Here is an 18538-nt window from a genome sequence, read left to right as displayed (position 1 = left end):
CAACGTTGTTCAGTTGAGCATCGTGTGTGTGCCGTGTAAGACCTCTTTGATTTAGTGCGTTGGTTCTAAACGGCGAACAGGAAGTTAGGGAAGAGGAAAACGTGTTCTCGTCTTGTGCCATATCACTTGACTATCAGAAGCAGGCTCGTTTAGAGGTTTAACAGGATTTTGTCGAAACGGCGGATGTGACACCAAATTTATTGAACTGTATCGTCACTGAGGATGAAACCTGGTGTCTCAGGCACGACCCTAAAACGAAACGGCAAAGCATGCAATGGCGTTCTCCGGGATCCCCTCGTCGGAAAAATGTCCGAGTCGAAAAGTCATGCATCAAAACGATGCTCATCACACTTTTCGATAGTCAAGGCATTATCCACAAGGAATTTCTACCTGAGGAAACTACTTTGAATGCTGCACGGTACATTGAAAGTTTGACCCATTTCTTGAAAAGTCTACGCAGGGTACGACCCCAGTACGCACAAGAAAGTTAATGCGTTTTTGTCCAGGACAACGCTCGTCCACACACAGCCAATATCGTCAAACAGTTCATGGAGAAAAGAGGGTGGTGCAGCCTGAACATTCCCCATACTAGCCAGATCTCAATCCTCCAGACGTCTTACTATTCCCACGACTCAAAATCGCTTTGAGTGGAAAGAGATTTGGCGATATATCTGTCATCCAACGAAATGTGACGAGGCTTTTGAATACCATCCCAAATGAAGCCTCCTTGCAAAGTTTCCAGGACATGTATCGCTGCTCTCAGCAGTGCATGGTTATGGGAGGGGACTGCTTTGAACGACGGTAAGGTCACTATCGTGCATTGTTCATATATTTTGATAGTACAGGACTATTCACCGAACTTTGTTGTCACAGGTTATATTATTATATGTTACTAACAGTGAATTACAACTTTTTCAGGTGCATTCTTATCTGGCAGATGTGGCTATAATCGTGATGGCATCCCTGTTATTGCACCTAATGTATGAAGGTCCCAGCTTGACTATCACGGCCATAATTTTCCGGAAAGGTGAGTGCTTACCTCACTATTGTATACTGTACCAAACTGAAATTTAAAACAAGGCAGATCTGTAGAAAAACACAGCCAAATGGAACAAAATTTACCACGCATTAAGCCTCATAACTAGAGTCCGGATTATTAGGTACTGATAGGTTAGAATGCAAACATACTTTAGCCACTAACAAGTATACCCTACACTGTACAACGGTTATGCTACGAGATTTGGATAGATATTAGGAGTACAGCCTATAGAACTCCTTGAATTTATACTACTCTTCCTACATCGTGGTACAACGGGTTGCATGACACTTCCTACAAACAAAATTACTTTGCATTCTAACCTATTGCCACATATAAATCCGAGGTATACTCATAACGTACTGAGAATGGTAAGTCTACGGTTTCAATTTTATAATGCCCTACCTTAGTATAAGAAACGTCTTCGCCTTGCTTTTTGTGTGTAAGGACTAGTTGGACCTTCACTGTTTAGTAACCAGCAGTAATCTGCCAGCAAGTTTTTCTTCCATTTCCCTTGATATCTGCGTTCTATTTCCTGTAGATCCTGATGGAATCTTCCTCCTTGCTCTTCGCTCACCGTTCCTAGGTTCTCAGGGAAATAGTCTAGATGTGAATGTAACATGTGCATTTTCAAGATTATTTTGCAGCCTAAATCTTGGGAAAAACAAGCAATCTATCCAACATTTGTTTGTAGTCTGAATCCTTTGTGTTCCCAAGCAGGTGTTTGACCACATTCCGGAATGCTGTCCATGCCGATCGCTCTGCAGTGCACATAACATCTTCAAAATTAGCATCAGAAAGAAGTTTTCTGATATCTGGACCTGTAAAAATACCCTCCTTGATTTTGGAATTACTGACGACTAGGAATCGATGACACAGGTACTGAAAGCATTCACCTTCATTGTTTAGGGCCTTAACGAATTGCTTCATAAGGCCTAGTTTGATATGAAGTGGACGTAACAGTATTTTGCTCTTGTGAACAAGAGTTTCTTGTTTTATTTTTTCGAACCTATAATCCATTGTCTACATGGCCATTCTTTTGAGTCCAGTGATGTAACATTTCTCGACTATCCCACTCACACAGAACGTAGGGGTGCTTTGTGTAACCTCCTTTTAAACCTAACAGAATACCTATCACTTTGAAATCACTACACACTTGCCAGTCGTGATCCTGGTACCTCAGTTTACACAACAGCATTTCGAGATTTCAATATGATTCTCGCATAATAACTGAATCAAAAACGGGAATGGATGCAAGTTTGTTTTCATTGTGAAGAAGGACGCACATCAAACTACGCTTGGAGGCGTCGATGAAAAGTATCCAGTCAATAGGGTCATACCGTGGTGCTCCTAGTTCTAAGATAACCTCAGAATGTTGTTGCAGTAAACCAAGGCTCCCTCTTCAGAAAAGAAGGGTCTAAAATCTAGTTCGCGATGTCTGTACCAATAGTACGTCGTCCCTGGTGCCAACATGTTCATTTCACCAAATCTAGACCTGAGTAACTCGGTAGATTCCTTTGTAAGGTCAAGATCTCAATGGATGTCATTTAATTCACTTTCCTCGAAGAGTCTCGCTTCCTTCTCAACACATTCATGGGAAAAATCACAGTCTGAGTTAGTGTCGGCCATTTCTGCGTCAGATTCAGAAGAAGGACAATCCTGTAAATGTTCTGGGCGCTGTGGTACTGGTGTAACAGGGTTGGTGTATCAGGAGGTATACTAAGGGCAATTGGTAAGGATAATAGGATATTGTACCACATCTGAAGTACTTATTTGATTATTGTTTGCATGAAGGAGCTATACCAAATGAATGGGAAGTTGCTGTAGTAGCCCCTGTGTATAAAGGAAAGGGTGATAGACATAACGCTGAAAAATACAGGCCAGTCAGTTTGACATGCATTGCATGTAAGCTTTGGGAAATCATTCTTTCTGATTATATAAGACATGTTTGCGAAATTAATAACTGGTTTGATAGAAGGCAGTTTGAGTTTAGGAAAGGTTATTCCACTGAAGCTCAGCTTGTAGGATTACAGCAAGATATAGCAGATATCCTGGATTCAGGAGTTCAGTAGGACAGTATCGCTATTGTTCTATTTAAGGCATTTGATAGCGTAGATCATGGGAAACTACTGACAAAAATGAGTGCAATTGGACTTGATAAGCGAGTGACTGAATGGGTGGCTATTTTTCTAGGAAATAGAGAATTAGAGTAGGCGAAGCTTTATCCGTCCCTGTAATAATTAAGAGGGAAATTCCTCAAGGCTGTATTATTGGACCTTTATGTTTTCTTATATATATGAATGATATATGTGAAGAAGTGGAATCAGAGATAAGGCTTTTTGCATATGACGTTGTTCTGTACAAAGTAATTACTACGTTACAAGATTATGAGCAACTGGAAAATGACATCGATAATGTTGTGAGATTGACAGTAGACAATGGTATGATAATAGACGGGGTTAAAAGTTAGGTCGTGGTCTTAATATAAGGGAAGACCTTCATTGGGGGGATCACATAAATATGATTGCAAATAAAGGTATTTAGGGGTTGTAGTAAGGATGTAAACGAGAGGGCATATAAGTCTCTGTTAAGACCCCAACTAGAGTATGGTTGCAATGTATGGGACCCTCGCCAGGATTACTTGATTCAAGAACTGGAAAAAATCCAAAGAAAATCAGCTCGATTTTTTCTGGGTGATTTTCGACAAAAGAGTAGCTTTACAAAAATGTTGCGAAGTTTGGGCTCGGAAGACTTGGGAGAAATGAGACGAGCTGTTCGACTAAGTTGTATATTCCGAGCTGTCAGTGGAGAGATGGCGTGGGAGGACATGCGTAGACGAATAATTTTGAGTGGTGTCTTTAAAAGTAGGAAAGATCGCAATATGAAGATAAAGTGGGAATTCAAGAGGACAAACTGGGGCAAATATTCGTTTATAGGAGGGAGAGTTAGCGATTGGAATAACTTACCAAAGGGAGATGTTCAATAAATATCAAATTTCTTTTGCAATCATTTAAGAAAAGTCTAGGAAAACAACAGATATGGAAACTGCCACCTGGGCGACTGCCCTAAATGCAGATCAGGATTGATTGATTGATTGATTGATTGATTGATTGATTGAGTGATTGATTGATTGATCGATCGATTATTGCGTGGATACACAATGTTACCTTTGTAGCTGCTGTTAAATCCCTTCGCATTTACAGATCAGAAGTAGCAGTGAGTACTGTGGTCTGGGGGCTCTCGCCACACCATTGGAATACCGAATGGCAACGCAGTTCGCTTACCGTTCACCCATTGCCGTAACTGCTCTATACAGGTTCTACAAGCCTTACGTGGTGCCCACGGCTTGTCTTGTTCTCCAAGTTTCAAGCCAAAGTAGGCACAGTAGGTCTTTCTCACGAACTCGGTTAAATTGCGCCGCTGTCTCATCGTCACGAAACTTCCACATACTGCAACCGTTAAGGCTTTAATTGTCGCACCAAATTAAGTATGAACCAGCTCTGGACACAACAGGCGACAAAATGAAACTGGGCCCGTTAGTTGGGCAACAAATGAGGCTTACTCTGGGTATAATTAGGGCAATTTTATTTAACTTGGTTTAACAAACAGATGTACAGATGGAACATTTGTATGAGAACCGCCAGAAGTCACTTACCAGGCTTGAAGTCTCATCCTCCCTACTTTCATAAGATCACCGGCTGAATTCGGAGAGCAATATGGGTAATGGAATGTTCGATAAAGAAATAAAATAGGCACTATCTAAAATAATGAAAGTAGGATTCTATAATATGAGAGGAATATGCTAATATTTGTTAAATGAGAAGAATCTCCGTTCAAGCATATATTCTAAACATTTTATTTATACTGATGTGAACCACACAAATAATGTTCTATCTCAGCATGTGAGCAAAAGAAGCAATTAAACTGACACAATTATATACATTGTATGCCTTCTTTTTTGAAATTGTCCAGGCATAATTAGCTCTTGACGTACACCAATTCATTCGATCAACATACACTGATATATGAGTTTATTTATTTATAAAAAAAGTATATTGAATGGCATCATTTATTTGTTAAACTCTCGTCACAAATGGATATTAAATATGGTTCCGGTACCGGGGATCGAACTCGAGCCTCCTGCGTAAGAACCAGGTATCCTTTATTTACTAGTCATGATTTGGATAGAGAGAAAAAAAAATATAACACAATATAAGCACATCTGTTTTACACACGAGATTGCATTGCCGAGTATCGAACATGTGATCCATTTGACCACGACAAATGTATATTTACATTGAACACTTACGATGAACATATACGCTGAACATATATGTGCGTATCCTGGGTTTACCTAACAGATTAAAAAATTTTAAAAAATCAGTCAAAGCTGGAATCAAACCCACCACCATAGTATACTTTGGGAAATAATAAAACACACAGAAACATACATATAAAAAGATATCAAATATATTTACACAACACATCTTGAAGATATGGCTTAACCAAGCCATAATATCTGGTTAAATCTTCGCTCCAGCATCATTCGAACCAACAGGCTTCGGCTTCCAAGGAAAACAATTTTGAACTCCAATCAGAGGCTAAATTAATGCTTAGCATGAGAAGGGATCTATCCTTCACAAAATCCGGAAATGATCCGTGTTACTCGCAACGTATAATTAGAATAGGATTGAGACTACTTTGGTGAATGAAAAGAGCTTGGCCCGTTAACATCGTTTCGCTGGAGACTGCAAAGTTTGCTCGGCCTACGGCCGATCGGCATATACCTGCCAATCACAATAACAGCTGTAAGCAACCCTAGGCTCTGGACACCATAAATCGTCCGTCACTCTTTCTTTCATTTCCTTACATATCATCTCGGCTTATTGTCAAGTATGCACTCACTTGAAAGGCATTATTTCTTATTACTCGTTATCTGGCTATATATTCAGGCCAATTTAATATCTCACAAGAGCTATAATTATTTATTCTTACTTACCACTCCAACAACATAACATGTTACAGCTCTGCCCTCTCATATCATGCCATCGCATCTCAATCCGTTCATTTAATTCACAGAGAAGACTCCATTATTTTAGGCTATTTAATTCTTCTCACATTTCATATATAATTATAAATTAATTACACCTCGGTTTGGATCAACTCCAATGATTATCCAATATTATCCGGGATTACAAATACCTGAATCGCAAACGTATAATTTATATCCAAACTACTCTGAAGATCTTTACCAGACGAAGAAATATACGTCTAGCTAACTTGCCGTTCTTCCCAAAGATAGTTCATATAAGCTAAGAACTTTGGAGTCTATATAATAATTCATGCAAATGAATTTTGTTAAATATCAATGATTATCTTAAAATCACTTGATGATCCTAACTAATAATAATAAATCTTTCCCAGTCATACGCGCATAATGTTCCCTACATATTTAATATTTAATTATGACATTATAATATTTACAAATATTATTATTACTGGCATGCATCTCTCGTGTTTAGGGTATATAAAAGTATGTACTTAACACTTGGTGAGTATGGCTTGCTGTCATCTAGGGTACATCTTAGATCTTTACACGAACATGATGAATATTCTTGTTCCTGGTAGTCCTCGATTCCTCTTCATACGACGATCCATGACTCGAACTGTTGTTTTCTCAGTTGAATTTCTGGACGATCCTTGTAAAGGTGATCGCAGGCACTCAGGCGCGACTCTTGTAGGTTCCGAGTCTTGGGTTCGACGACCACTTACGAACATACAGAAAAATGGAGAATGAGTTATCAAATACTGTTTTATGCACTTTCAAAGGGGAGCCTACTTGTAACAAGATCCACTCTTAAGTTGAAATAGATTAACGCAAGTAATGATAAGTTGTAAAAATCACTGTTCATTCCCTGACCGTCACACAGACTATCACAACGAATGTCCCTGGAGGATGCGAATATTAATTTTATCAAGACTAGTTATTTAATTTTTGCTAAAACGTCACTCGTTCTTAAATACTCAGGAGCGGTGATAATTAACCCTCGTTGATTAATTGACTGTCTCACTACGCCAAATAACCTGAAGCGTTTGCCCTCCGTTGGTGATTGCACCATAAGTCATAACTAATTATCTTCCACGATTGTGATGTTAAAATGCCAAATTAAGGTTTCTATTCGGCAATTATGTACATTAACTTCTACCACACGGCTTATTCCGTAAAAATATTAAATCACATTGATGTGTTTCTTCAATGGCACACCACTTGGTACACTGATATCCAAGTAACTGATATCCAGCTCCACTTCTAATATGTTGAGCTGCTACTACACAGACGACAACAAGGTAAGGTGTTACCACTGCAGCTACACGGATGAGAATGAGATACAGTATCTGGGTCCAGGCTATATTTATAACCTCCGGAAAAATGGTCAGGGGGGAGATGAATTATGTTCCTGTTGAAAATGACGGCCCGGTAATCGGAGTCTTTCAACGACGTGATAACAGTCGAATTAAATCTTATGACTCCTACTTTCTACTGAACATATGTGAAACCAAAGCGATCAGTAGGTTATTCATAATTTCCAAAGCGTCCTTTTGGAAAATCATGCGTCATATTTCATCGTGCAATATCCCCCACCTTTTTCCACATGTTGTCAGATTTCAGTAGTCGTCTTTGATCTGCGTACTACTGTATGATAGGCGTCATTACTGATCCATATTTAAAGTATTGTATTTATATGCATTGACAGTCAGCATAAAATACATTGGTTCGAATAGGACCTGATTTATAAATTAATAAATTATTTCATATAGAAGTATTCTTCTTCCTCTTTTTCGTAAATTATGGTGAAGTGGTACTAATGAATGCGGTGTTGAATTTATAGTGGGCATTTGTTTTTCAAAAGTTAACACACCTTAATTCGGCCCAGTCTCCAATAGCCTCCATCTCCGTGCGTAGCGTTATTATCCAGCACCTCGGTGTCTCCGAAAGCCTTAAAAGTAGGTAGTAGGACGTAAAGCCAATACTATTATTATTATTGATATCTTTTGTCACTACACCTGGCATAACATTGTACCATCTATAACAATGTTGTTAATGAACTTGTTCCAAGATTTTCCTACCTGATTAGAATATTCCACTGACAGTTTATCTTTTCATTTTCACAGATAAACCAGTGGATAAAAAGCCAAAAGGTTCAACCAAGGGTATGACTGTGATTCAGCCGAAGATGAATAGTAATACGCAGAAAAACTCGCACTGAACAACGTCTTCGGGGATGTAACTCGACTACAGGAATTGATTTCAGGGTAAGTACTAGTAACAGACTTTAAATTACTTTGCACATGACCAGAAGTCATCAGGCCAGGGAGAGAATTTACGTGCCTCTTTATGCCATCCTATCTAGAGCAAAATACTTCATCGCTACATAACTGCTCCGTTTTACATCGGCATAACCTTCTTCTTCTACTGCTTTTCCGCACAGCTTGCGGGGTCGTGGGTGCGAACTCTGTAGCATACTTGAATTTGGCTCTACTTTACGACCGGATACCCTTCCTGACGCCAAGACTATCTGATGGGATGCAATCACAATTGCGTGTGTCTGCGGTGGTTGATGTGTTGTCGGAAAATGACGAGGAGAGTGTTGGGGCAAACAAAAACACCCAGTCCCCGAGCCAGAAGAATTAATCCCATGCAATAATAACACCCGACCCGACCGAGAATCGAACCCAGGACCCACTCAACCGATGGCTTCATCGCTGACCATTCAGCCTAGGGGTCGGACTCTACATCTCCTCTCCCCCTGTGGGTGGGGGCGGTAGAATAACACCCACGGTATCCCCTGCCTGTCGTAAGAGGCGACTTAAAGGGGCCTCAGGGGCTCTGAACTTTGGAGAGTAGGTTGGCGACCACGGGGTCCTCAGCTGAGTCCTGGCATTGCTTCCACTTACTTGTGCCGGGCTCCTCACTTTCATCTATCCTATCTGACCTCACTTGGTCAACTCTTGTTCTTTTCCGACCCCGACGCTATTAGGTTTGCGAGGGCTAGGGAGTCTTTCTTTTTCACGCCCTTCGTGGCCCTTGTCTTCTTTTGGCCGATACCTTCATTCTTCGAAGTGTCGGATCCCTTCCATATTTTCCCTCTGATTAGTGTTATATAGAGGATGGTTGCCTAGTTGTACTTCCTCTTAAAACAATAATCACCACCACCTCTACATCTCCTCTAATCATTTTGATACAGTCTATTCGATACCTTACACCTTGTAAGTAAATAAATTAAGAAAGAAAGAAAGAAATAAAGAAAGAAAGAAAGAAAGAAAGAAAGAAAGAAAGAAAATAACGTATTGCCTCGGTTACCGTATGCAAGCATTTTAATTTGACGCTGTGTGGCTGCTTGCTCATCAATTTCGACGTTCCGTTTTACTCTGGGGCTACTAGATGGCAGAGTAAACCAAATCTCTCTTGGGCATCTCAGGCTGAGTTTCAATGGATTTTACCGAAATGTAAAATGTGTCACCAGAGATCTTTTACAAGCCGACATTTTACGATATGGAGTAGCGAACTGGTACTTCGAAAATACGACTAGTTCTGCGGGGTTTGAACCTGCTGTCTTGGGGACCGTAAGCTGACACTCTACCACTGATCTACAGAGTCTGCCGTTCAGTACATTGATCTGCTCTACTTTTCTCATCCGACTACAATTCCCTCAAATGCCGACAGGAGAAGGCCAGGGACTCTACAGATATCACTTACCGATATTTTTTTCGTCTTACAAAATGTTGTCAAATCTTTTGCGACTCACCTACGTTATTCAGTACCTCTTTGTTTGTCTAACAACACATTCTTCTCAGTCTGATGTAACTTTCATTGTCCTTGTTTCTCTTCCATACAATGCCAAGCTTTCTGTCTTTGTAATATTCATACCTATGTAGGAAGGGACCAAATAATTAATTTCAGGAAGATTAGTCAATGCCTTCATTGCTTATTTTACTACCAAAGTACGAATCCTTGGTCCGTCTCTGTTGTGTAGTGGTTAGTGTCCACGAACCTAGTACGCTGGCGTAGCAGGAGGAGAGGTGATACTCCCACGTGGCGCGTCCCAGGTGGCGGATAGGGGGGTCCTAACCGGCTTGCCGGTGAACTTGAGGGAAATAAAATACCTCTCGCGGACCAAACACACTATCCCCTGCGGGTGGGGGATGCACACGTAGAATACACCCGCGGTATCCCCTGCCTGTCGTAAGAGGCGACTAAAAGGGGCGACCAAGGGATGCTGGTATTAGAACCATGAAACTACTATTGATTAGTACCATCACGCGGGGAACACCATGAGTCGCCTTTACTTACGAGTAGTACCACTATATTTGGTACACAATAGGTTTGTGATTAGTAGCAGCAGAGAGTGGTTCCCCTGTGGGTTTCCAGTACCCGTGATTAGTACCGTTGTGAGAAACACCACGGGTCTGGGCGTTGCCTGTGAGTTGTACCACTATATGAGCGACACCGTGGGTCTGCGTTGCCTGTGATTAGTACTCACTATGTGAGGAACACCACGGGGCCCGTGGGACCGGCACCCGTGACTAGTACACCTACGTGAGGAAACTCATCGGTTTGCGTTGGCTATGAGTGGCGCCATTGTGTGAGAAACACCATAGGCCTGCGTTACCTGTACGAAGTACAATACTTCTGATTAGTACCATCTTGTGTGGAACACCGTGAGTCTTCGCTACTTTTGATTAGTACCCCAACATGACAAATAGCATGGTTCTACTTTACTCGCAACATGTACCATTCTGTGGGGCCTTAGACGTGGATTTTGCACCCCTTTAGACATCAAGCATCCTCTATTCAGGATTCTGCTTTATGAGTGGTCCCTTGGCCAGTAATAAATTATATATGATCCTTTTTTGAGTTGAATCCACTAATTTTTTTGTTACTCGTATTTTGTTGTTTTTTTGCTTCATGTCCATCCATTCCTTCTTCATGACGATTTTTTTTCTTTTGGTCAGTGGATGATTTTGAATTTTTTGTTGTCATTTCATTTCGTACCATTAGGGGCCGATGACCTCGATGTTAGGCCCCTTTAAACAACAAGCATCATCATAATCATCACTGGTGAGTGTGGTTAGCTGCCACGCCCGGAGGCCAGGGTTTGATTCCCGGTTCTGGAACGAAATTTGAAAAGTATTACGAGGGCTGGAACAGGGTCCACTCAGCTTCGGGAGGTTAGATGAGTAGAGGTGGGTTCAATTCCCACCTCAGCCATCCTGGAAGTGGTTTCCCGTGGTTTCTCACTTCTCCTCCAGGCAAATGCTTGGATGGTACCTAACTTAAGGCCACGGCCGCTTCCTTCCCTCTTCCTCGTCTATTCTTTCCCATCTTCCCATCCCCCCGCAAGGCCACTGTTCAACATAGCAAGTGAGGCCGCCTGGGCGAGGTACTGGCCATCCTCCCAAGTTGTCCCCCCGACTCAATGTCTAAAGCTCCAGGACACTGCCCTTGAGGTGGTAGAGGTGGGATCCGTCGCTGAGTCCGAGGGAAAAACCAACCCTGGAGGGTAAGCAGATTAAGAAAGAAAGGAAGAAAGAAAGAAGTACGAATCCTTTAAGATTTCAATTTCTTCATTTCGCCATCTGAATGAAATCTACTGGCTCCACTTATACTTGTTTTACGTTCATTTCATTTTCATCTGGTATATCATCTTCAAAACTGTGCCCATATTATTCTGTAAATCGCACGTGCTGGCGATGGGCACTTCATCCCGCAGGCGCACAGTTATTTAAGTGGGTGGGCAAGCGAAGAGCATATGCTATTCAAACACATGGTTACGTCACAGACCGTGTTGTTTCGGTGAAGTTCTCCCAGTTACTCTTATTCACTGCGGTCGTCGTAGTGATTATCGTTCTAAGAGGAAGTACAACTAGGCAACCATCCTCTACATAACACTAATCAGAGAAAAAAATATGGAAGGGATCCGGCACTTCGAAAAATGAACGTATCGGTCAAAGGAAGACAAGGGCCACGGAGGGCGTGAAAATGAAAGACTCGCTAGGCCTCGGATGCTCTAATATCGCTGGGGTCGGAAAAGAACAAGTGTTGACCTAGGGAGGTCGAATAGGATCGATGAAAGTGAAGAGTATGACACAAGTAAGTGGAAGCAATGCCTGAACTCAGCTAAGGGCCCCGTGGTCGCCAACCCACACTACAAAGTTGAGAGCCCCTGAAGAACCTTTTAGTCGCCGCTTACGACAGTCAAGAGATACTGTATGTGTTATTCTACCGCCCCCACCCACAGGGGTTTCCATCCGAATTTGAAATGGAGGCAGAAAAGTAATGAAATAAAGAGGCAGAATTGTACGTTATTTGCGTTTATCTGTGCTCATTGCAGTTTATGTGTTTTGACCGGATACAATAAAGAGTTAGACCTATAATCTCAAATATCATTGTGATGTACGTAGTGAATTACAATTTGCACTATTAAATTTCAAGAGGTGATTTACAGACGTTTCTAATTTAATACGCAGTGAAGATGGATAAGCTGTGGCTGGTGTTTGCTTGGGTTTAAATTATCAAATAAACTTTCCTACAATCCAATCATGGTTACCGCGAATAACATCAGTTAAGTTATTTATTTGAAGGCGTACTGTACATCTAATTGGTAAAACCATTTACATTGTCTTGTACTTTAAACTTGAATAATAAATATCTATGTCCTCACTCGTGAGGAATCTCCCTCGCCATTTAGAGGCTAGCTGTTATCTTCGGACGGCTGACAAGGTTGAAATACTATTTTCAGAAATTCAGTGATCTGGGAAAGTCACATAACACTACGACACTGTGCAAAGTCAAACAGTAAACTTGTTGAATTAAGTAAATACATTACTTTTTGCTGAAAAGTAACAGAATGTTTACTTTAAAAAAATTGAAAATACTGTCATTCCCATCCAAGGAATTTTAAATCGTAGCTTCTAAGCTTGTAACACAAAAATTATAACGTGTAAGATTTTTGAATTGATAAATATAAGAAAATGAAACTGACTGTTGATATCGAGTGGAGTTTTAATCAAACCGGAATCTCTTGAAAACGTAGGCTTTCTTGCGGTTATAGCAGTTTAAAAAAAATACTGTACCCCAATCAGCATTTCATGGAGTAGGGGAGGAGAGCTCCATAATAACAATCGAAAGTCATTGCTTCAAATCTCTGCAAAGTGTGTTTGCTCTTTCACTATACTATGATGTATGCTTACTACGTATGCTGCCCGCATTTACGTCAAGTCGCCCCGGCCGCACCGGCTAGCCTCAACGGGCGCCCAGCTGAGCACCTGTGCTATAAATAATTCATGTTAAAGTCATTCACACCCATATGTTACTATCCCTCGAGTAAAAGCGTGTCTAATGATGATGTGAGTACATGCGCATGAAGAAAATAACATTTTGTTCTGTATGATAGAATTAGTCTGTCTCTGTGGTGTCGTGGTTAGAGTGATTAGTTGCCTCCTCCGGAGGTCCGAGTTCTATTCCCGGCTTTAGCACGACACTTTAAAAGAGATACGAGGACTGGAACGGGCTTCGCTCATTTCGACAGATCAAATGACTAACGGGGCTTCGATTTCCGCCTCAGCCATTCTCTAAGTGGCTTTCCGTGGTATCCCACTTCTCCAGACAAAGGTCGCTGTTCAGCATAGTAGGTGGGACGGCCTGGGCGAGGTACTGATCCATCTGCCCAGTTGTATCACCCATCAAATATCTCAAGCTCCAGAAGACTGTCCTTCAGGCGGTAGAGGCGCTGAGTTCGGGAGGAAGTCCAACCCTGGAGGGTAAACGGACTTACCAAACAGAAAATAAAGTGCGGTAAGGCACGTCACGTCTTAAAAACTAGTGAAATCAAGAAATCCTCTACGGAAACTGGGCAAGAGTTTGATTCAAACTGGATTCAATTTAGATCAAGCATGGTGGGAAGATCGAGCCACTTTAAGCCCTGACCAGCTAGGATTGATATCAGAACCAGTCCGCCATTCAGCTGGCTTTAATGTATCTAGAAGAACCTTGACCATCCTCATTCAAACACGGACAAATCATGGCAGGTCACAATTTCCGATTCATACATGGAATAAATACAAATGTTCCCATTGTGAGCGCGGTAATACTCCTCAAACTGTCAGGGGGTTCATACACCGCTTAATTAGAAAATTATCGATTTTTTGTTTGTGGTCTCATCTGAAAGACGTTTTCTTTCTGAACATATATATGAAGTTTTATTCAAAAATATTCATATTTCGCTGAGTTATCGCAGTTTTATTAATACTATGTGCTGTTCTGTCAGCTGAGTGGGCGTGGCATGACAAGCAGATATATTTTTCAGTATTTTTTTCAGTGCATCCTTTTAATCTTATTGGACTAACAATGGCTGCTGTGTTCTGGTAACCACGGAGATGTTTTAACCATGGAATAGAAGGTTTCTTTGTTAATTACTCCTTGGCGACTGGGTATTGTTTGTTTTGATATACCACTGGTGTTCTGTGATTTACCATCACATAGTGCTAAGTTGTGCGATAATGGTGAATTATGAATAAGAAAGGGGGCGTAGCTCGTTGTAAAAGAGGAACTTTTCACAGTAATAGGTATTCAAAACGTCAGGGTAATGAAAATTCTCCCAACAGTTATGAAACACCTAAAAGTGCATCTGCTAGGAAACTAGGTTTAGAGGTTAGCCCGTGTCCATTATTACTTCCTGACGACAGGGTAAATAATTATCCATCTTCCCAGTTTGATGAAATCTGTCAGTGAATATGCAAATTGTAAAGTGTCTCATAATGTGATTAGTTTAGTTGAAACTTCAGTGCAGGGTTTAGCAAGTACTTAAAGAAAAAGTGGTCAGGCAAGAAATTTAGTGATAACAAAGGTATTGGTGATACTGGTAGATTAACAAATGCTATTATTGATAAACTGCAACTGTATTATGGGAATGCCATCAGAGAAAACAAAGATGATGTTAAAAAAGTGAGTAAATCTATCTGGGCCATATGGTATCATGAATCTTCAACTGATACTGAACCACAACACTGGATGTGCCTATCAGGCCTTGATCCATGGTGTGGTTATCGTCGAGCTGAGGCAGAAACAGCTGAAGTGCATTACAGGCAACCCAACCCAATCCCAAATTAGCATTATGATGGAGGTAAAGTTGATTTTCAGAACTTCTACGCAGGTGCCTGAAAAGTTGCACACAAAATGCAAATGAATCTTTTAACAACAAGGTTTGGTCAGTGTGCCCCAAAACCAGTAATAGTGGTCAGAAAATAGTCAGAATTGCTGCTGCTGATGCGGTAGTTTCTTCCAATTATGGGAATAGCAGTAAATTATAATTACCGAAACATATGGATGTTGGTGTTGGGAAACGTGCTAGGAGTGCACGGGGTCAACTTGATTGTGAAAGGGTGAGGTCAGCAGAAAAGCGTCTTTGTGAGTGCACTAAGGAGGAAAGCAGGACAAGGAGAAGGCTGACAATCGAACAGCACAACAAAAACATCGAGAAGGAAGGCGCAACATACTCTGCTGGAGCATTTTGATGAAGTATGAAAGCAGGTTTTTTTGCTTTACTTTTAAAGCTGATTGCCCGAAAGTTGCTAATTTGGTTACAAAAAACATGATATCTGTCACATTTACCGCTCAAATTCCATGAAACTTTGCAAGTACATTACCTTACACAAGTTCTAGAAGACGTACTAAGTTAATTACAAACAATCCGAAAATCAATGAAATATTGATAGATGTATGAAGGAAAAATCAGAATTTTTACCTAACTGAAACTGAAAAAAAAGCAGAAATTTTTGTAATAGTCCCACACCATTCATACTAGTTTATCCCTGGCTACATGTCGTTTGCTACTCAGAAAACAAAATTAAAATTAATATCATGAGTAGTATTGCTGAAATCATGTTTTTTGTGAGATGTTATAAAAATTTGGATAATTTTTTCTTCGTAAATATTTTCATCACACTACCAAAAAATATAGTTTATGGGCAGTAAACGCAACTAAAAGGTCTCCCTTGTTGGTTTACAAAATTTCATGCAGTTACGTTGAAAAACAACCTAGATAGAGAGATTTGAATCGTAACAATGCAGAGATGGCTATGTGCGGTGTATGAGCCCCCTTAATGTATCTAGAAGAACCTTGACCATCCTCATTCAAATACGGACAAATCATGGCAGGTCACAATTGCCGCTTCATAGATGGAATAAATACAAATGTTCCCATTGTGAGCGCGGTAATACTCCTCAAACTGGCTATCAGTAACATATATAATTATACAAAAATTATGCCCTTCATCGTTCAGTCTGCAAACCTCTGTGAATTTTTCTAAACGCGTCCACAATCCTCTATTTGTTACTAGTTCTGTGACGTCGTTTAGTTCTATATCTCTTATCTTTAAGTCATTACAAACCAAGTCGTCCGGTCTCCCTCTACTTCTCTTACCCTTCATGACCGACACTATTATTCTCCCATGTAATCTATTCTCATCCATTCGCCTCACATAATACCACTACTGAAGCCAGCTTATATGTGTAGCTTTATCAGTCGAGGTCATTTCCAGGTTAGCCTTTATCTCTTCATTCCGTGTACCCTCCTGAGAGAGTTTCGGCCGGGAGCTGACTTCCTTTTTACAGAATACTGTGAAAGCAACTGCGAGCTCATTGCATTATCTTTCCTGCACCATGATTCAATCTCTCCATCCTGAAGAATAGATATCCTAACACCGGTTTCATTTTTGTCTTCTCAACGTCATATTCAGTTCTCTTAGGTTATTTCCTACCGCATCACATTAGTCTTGAGAAAGCTAATTTTCATATGATGCTGATACCACCTCTTTTCATCTTCCAAGATATTACACTGCAGGCTTTCTACACAGTCTGCTATTAAGACCAAGTCTTCTGAATAGGCCAAACCTTTAACTACATTTTCAGCTAAGTTAGCCCTTTTCTGCCATTTTCTACCTTTCAGTAGATGATCCATATATAAACAAGGAACAACGAAGGTTAAAGATTGCAACTTTGTCGAACCCCTTCAATCAGGAACTCAATCTACCATCAATCCTCACTACAGCCCTATTGGTAACATAAATGTGATTTATTTTAATAATCTACACTTTATTTCATTGTTCTCAATACATACTCTTCATATGCCTTCTCTACATCTACGAAACATTAACTGTCTCTTCCTCTTGTATCATTTTGTAACTACCAGGTGTATACTGAAAATCTGATACTGTCAGCATCGCTGTGGTCTGAAACCACAGTGGTTTTCTTCAACTTACTCTCATCCAAACACTCCATTAAAAATGCCAGTGTACTGTTAGAAAATTACCACAAATGGCTCGTTAAAATAGTGAAAATCCATAATTTGTTCCCAGTCATTCGACCGGGTCAATAATGGAATGAATGAAGCCCCCATATAGCGGCGAGTATAGGAATTGTGCAGGCTGCCGAAACCTGTCGCACTACTCTGGGCAATGATTAATGAATAACAGATGAAATGAAATGATACTGGAGAGTGTTGCTGGCAATCCTGAGTAACCGGAGAAAAACCTGTCCCGCGTCCGTTTTGCCCAGCACGGGGTGACCGGGATTTGAACCATGGAACCCAGGGGTGAGTGGCCGGCGTGCTGCCGCCTGAACCACGGAGGCTTGATTAGTTACAGTAATAATAGGAGCTAAATTAAAAGTTAACTCGTGTCCTCATCCCGAGGTAGTGCAGCTCTTTTCAGGCACACCCCCGATGGAGGTGAGCTGCATGTACCACAAACCAGCCCTCCTGCCATTCTTAAATTTTTGGAAGTACCGGGAATCGAACCCGGGCCCCCAAATACAGCAGCTAATAACACTAACCGTTATACTACGGATGCGGGCAGAGAGATAAATTATTTGTAGGGACCTTTCGAGACCTAAGATAACGGGCACCAAATATAGTGTGATATTCTTCTCTGATCTTACCTTTCTTGTTTATATTTTCAGATATCAAGGTGTTGGTGATCCAGCGAGATGAACCTGCCGTTGAAGATCATCATAGCAATGAATCTATCATGTACCTGGCATCTATGAGATTGTATATGACAATCATTATATATTGACTTAATATTACTGTGTAACAGTAAATGTGTTATTACTTACTTACTTACTTACTTACTTACTTACTTACTTACTTACTTACTTACTTACTTACTTACTTACTTACTTACTTACTTACTTACTTACTTACTTACTTACTTACTCCATGGCTCTACGGTCCTTTAAGGACCTTGGCCTCCTTGACCACAGCTCTCCAGTCGTCCCGGTCTTCAGCACGCCTACGCCACCTCCTGACTCCAACGGTCCTCAGATCAGTCTCCACATGTAAATGTGTTATAAGCAGCTCAATACGTTAACCACATCACCCAACAGCCGAATTTTAGTGTCTGTTATGACAGCGTACCAAACAGAAATGAAATTATGTCATAGTA

At 40.8% G+C, this 18538-nt stretch overlaps 1 protein-coding gene across 1 annotated transcript in view; it reads left to right on the top strand.

The window, feature by feature from the left end:
• Window positions 1–18180, top strand: part of LOC136866642 (nose resistant to fluoxetine protein 6) — a 695618-nt gene extending 677438 nt beyond the window's left edge. The window contains exons 12-14 of the mRNA XM_068226788.1: window positions 919–1027; window positions 8210–8350; window positions 18054–18180. Coding sequence (XP_068082889.1) covers window positions 919–1027; window positions 8210–8304 — 204 coding nt within the window. The 3' untranslated portion in view covers window positions 8305–8350; window positions 18054–18180. The remainder of the gene's footprint in view (window positions 1–918; window positions 1028–8209; window positions 8351–18053) is intronic.
• The last annotated feature ends 358 nt before the right edge of the window (window positions 18181–18538 follow it).

Source organism: Anabrus simplex, chromosome 3, assembly GCF_040414725.1.
Source record: "Anabrus simplex isolate iqAnaSimp1 chromosome 3, ASM4041472v1, whole genome shotgun sequence".
NCBI lineage: Eukaryota > Metazoa > Arthropoda > Insecta > Orthoptera > Tettigoniidae > Anabrus > Anabrus simplex.
Note: the sequence above shows the minus strand (reverse complement) of the source record. Positions and strands in the feature narration are given on the sequence as shown.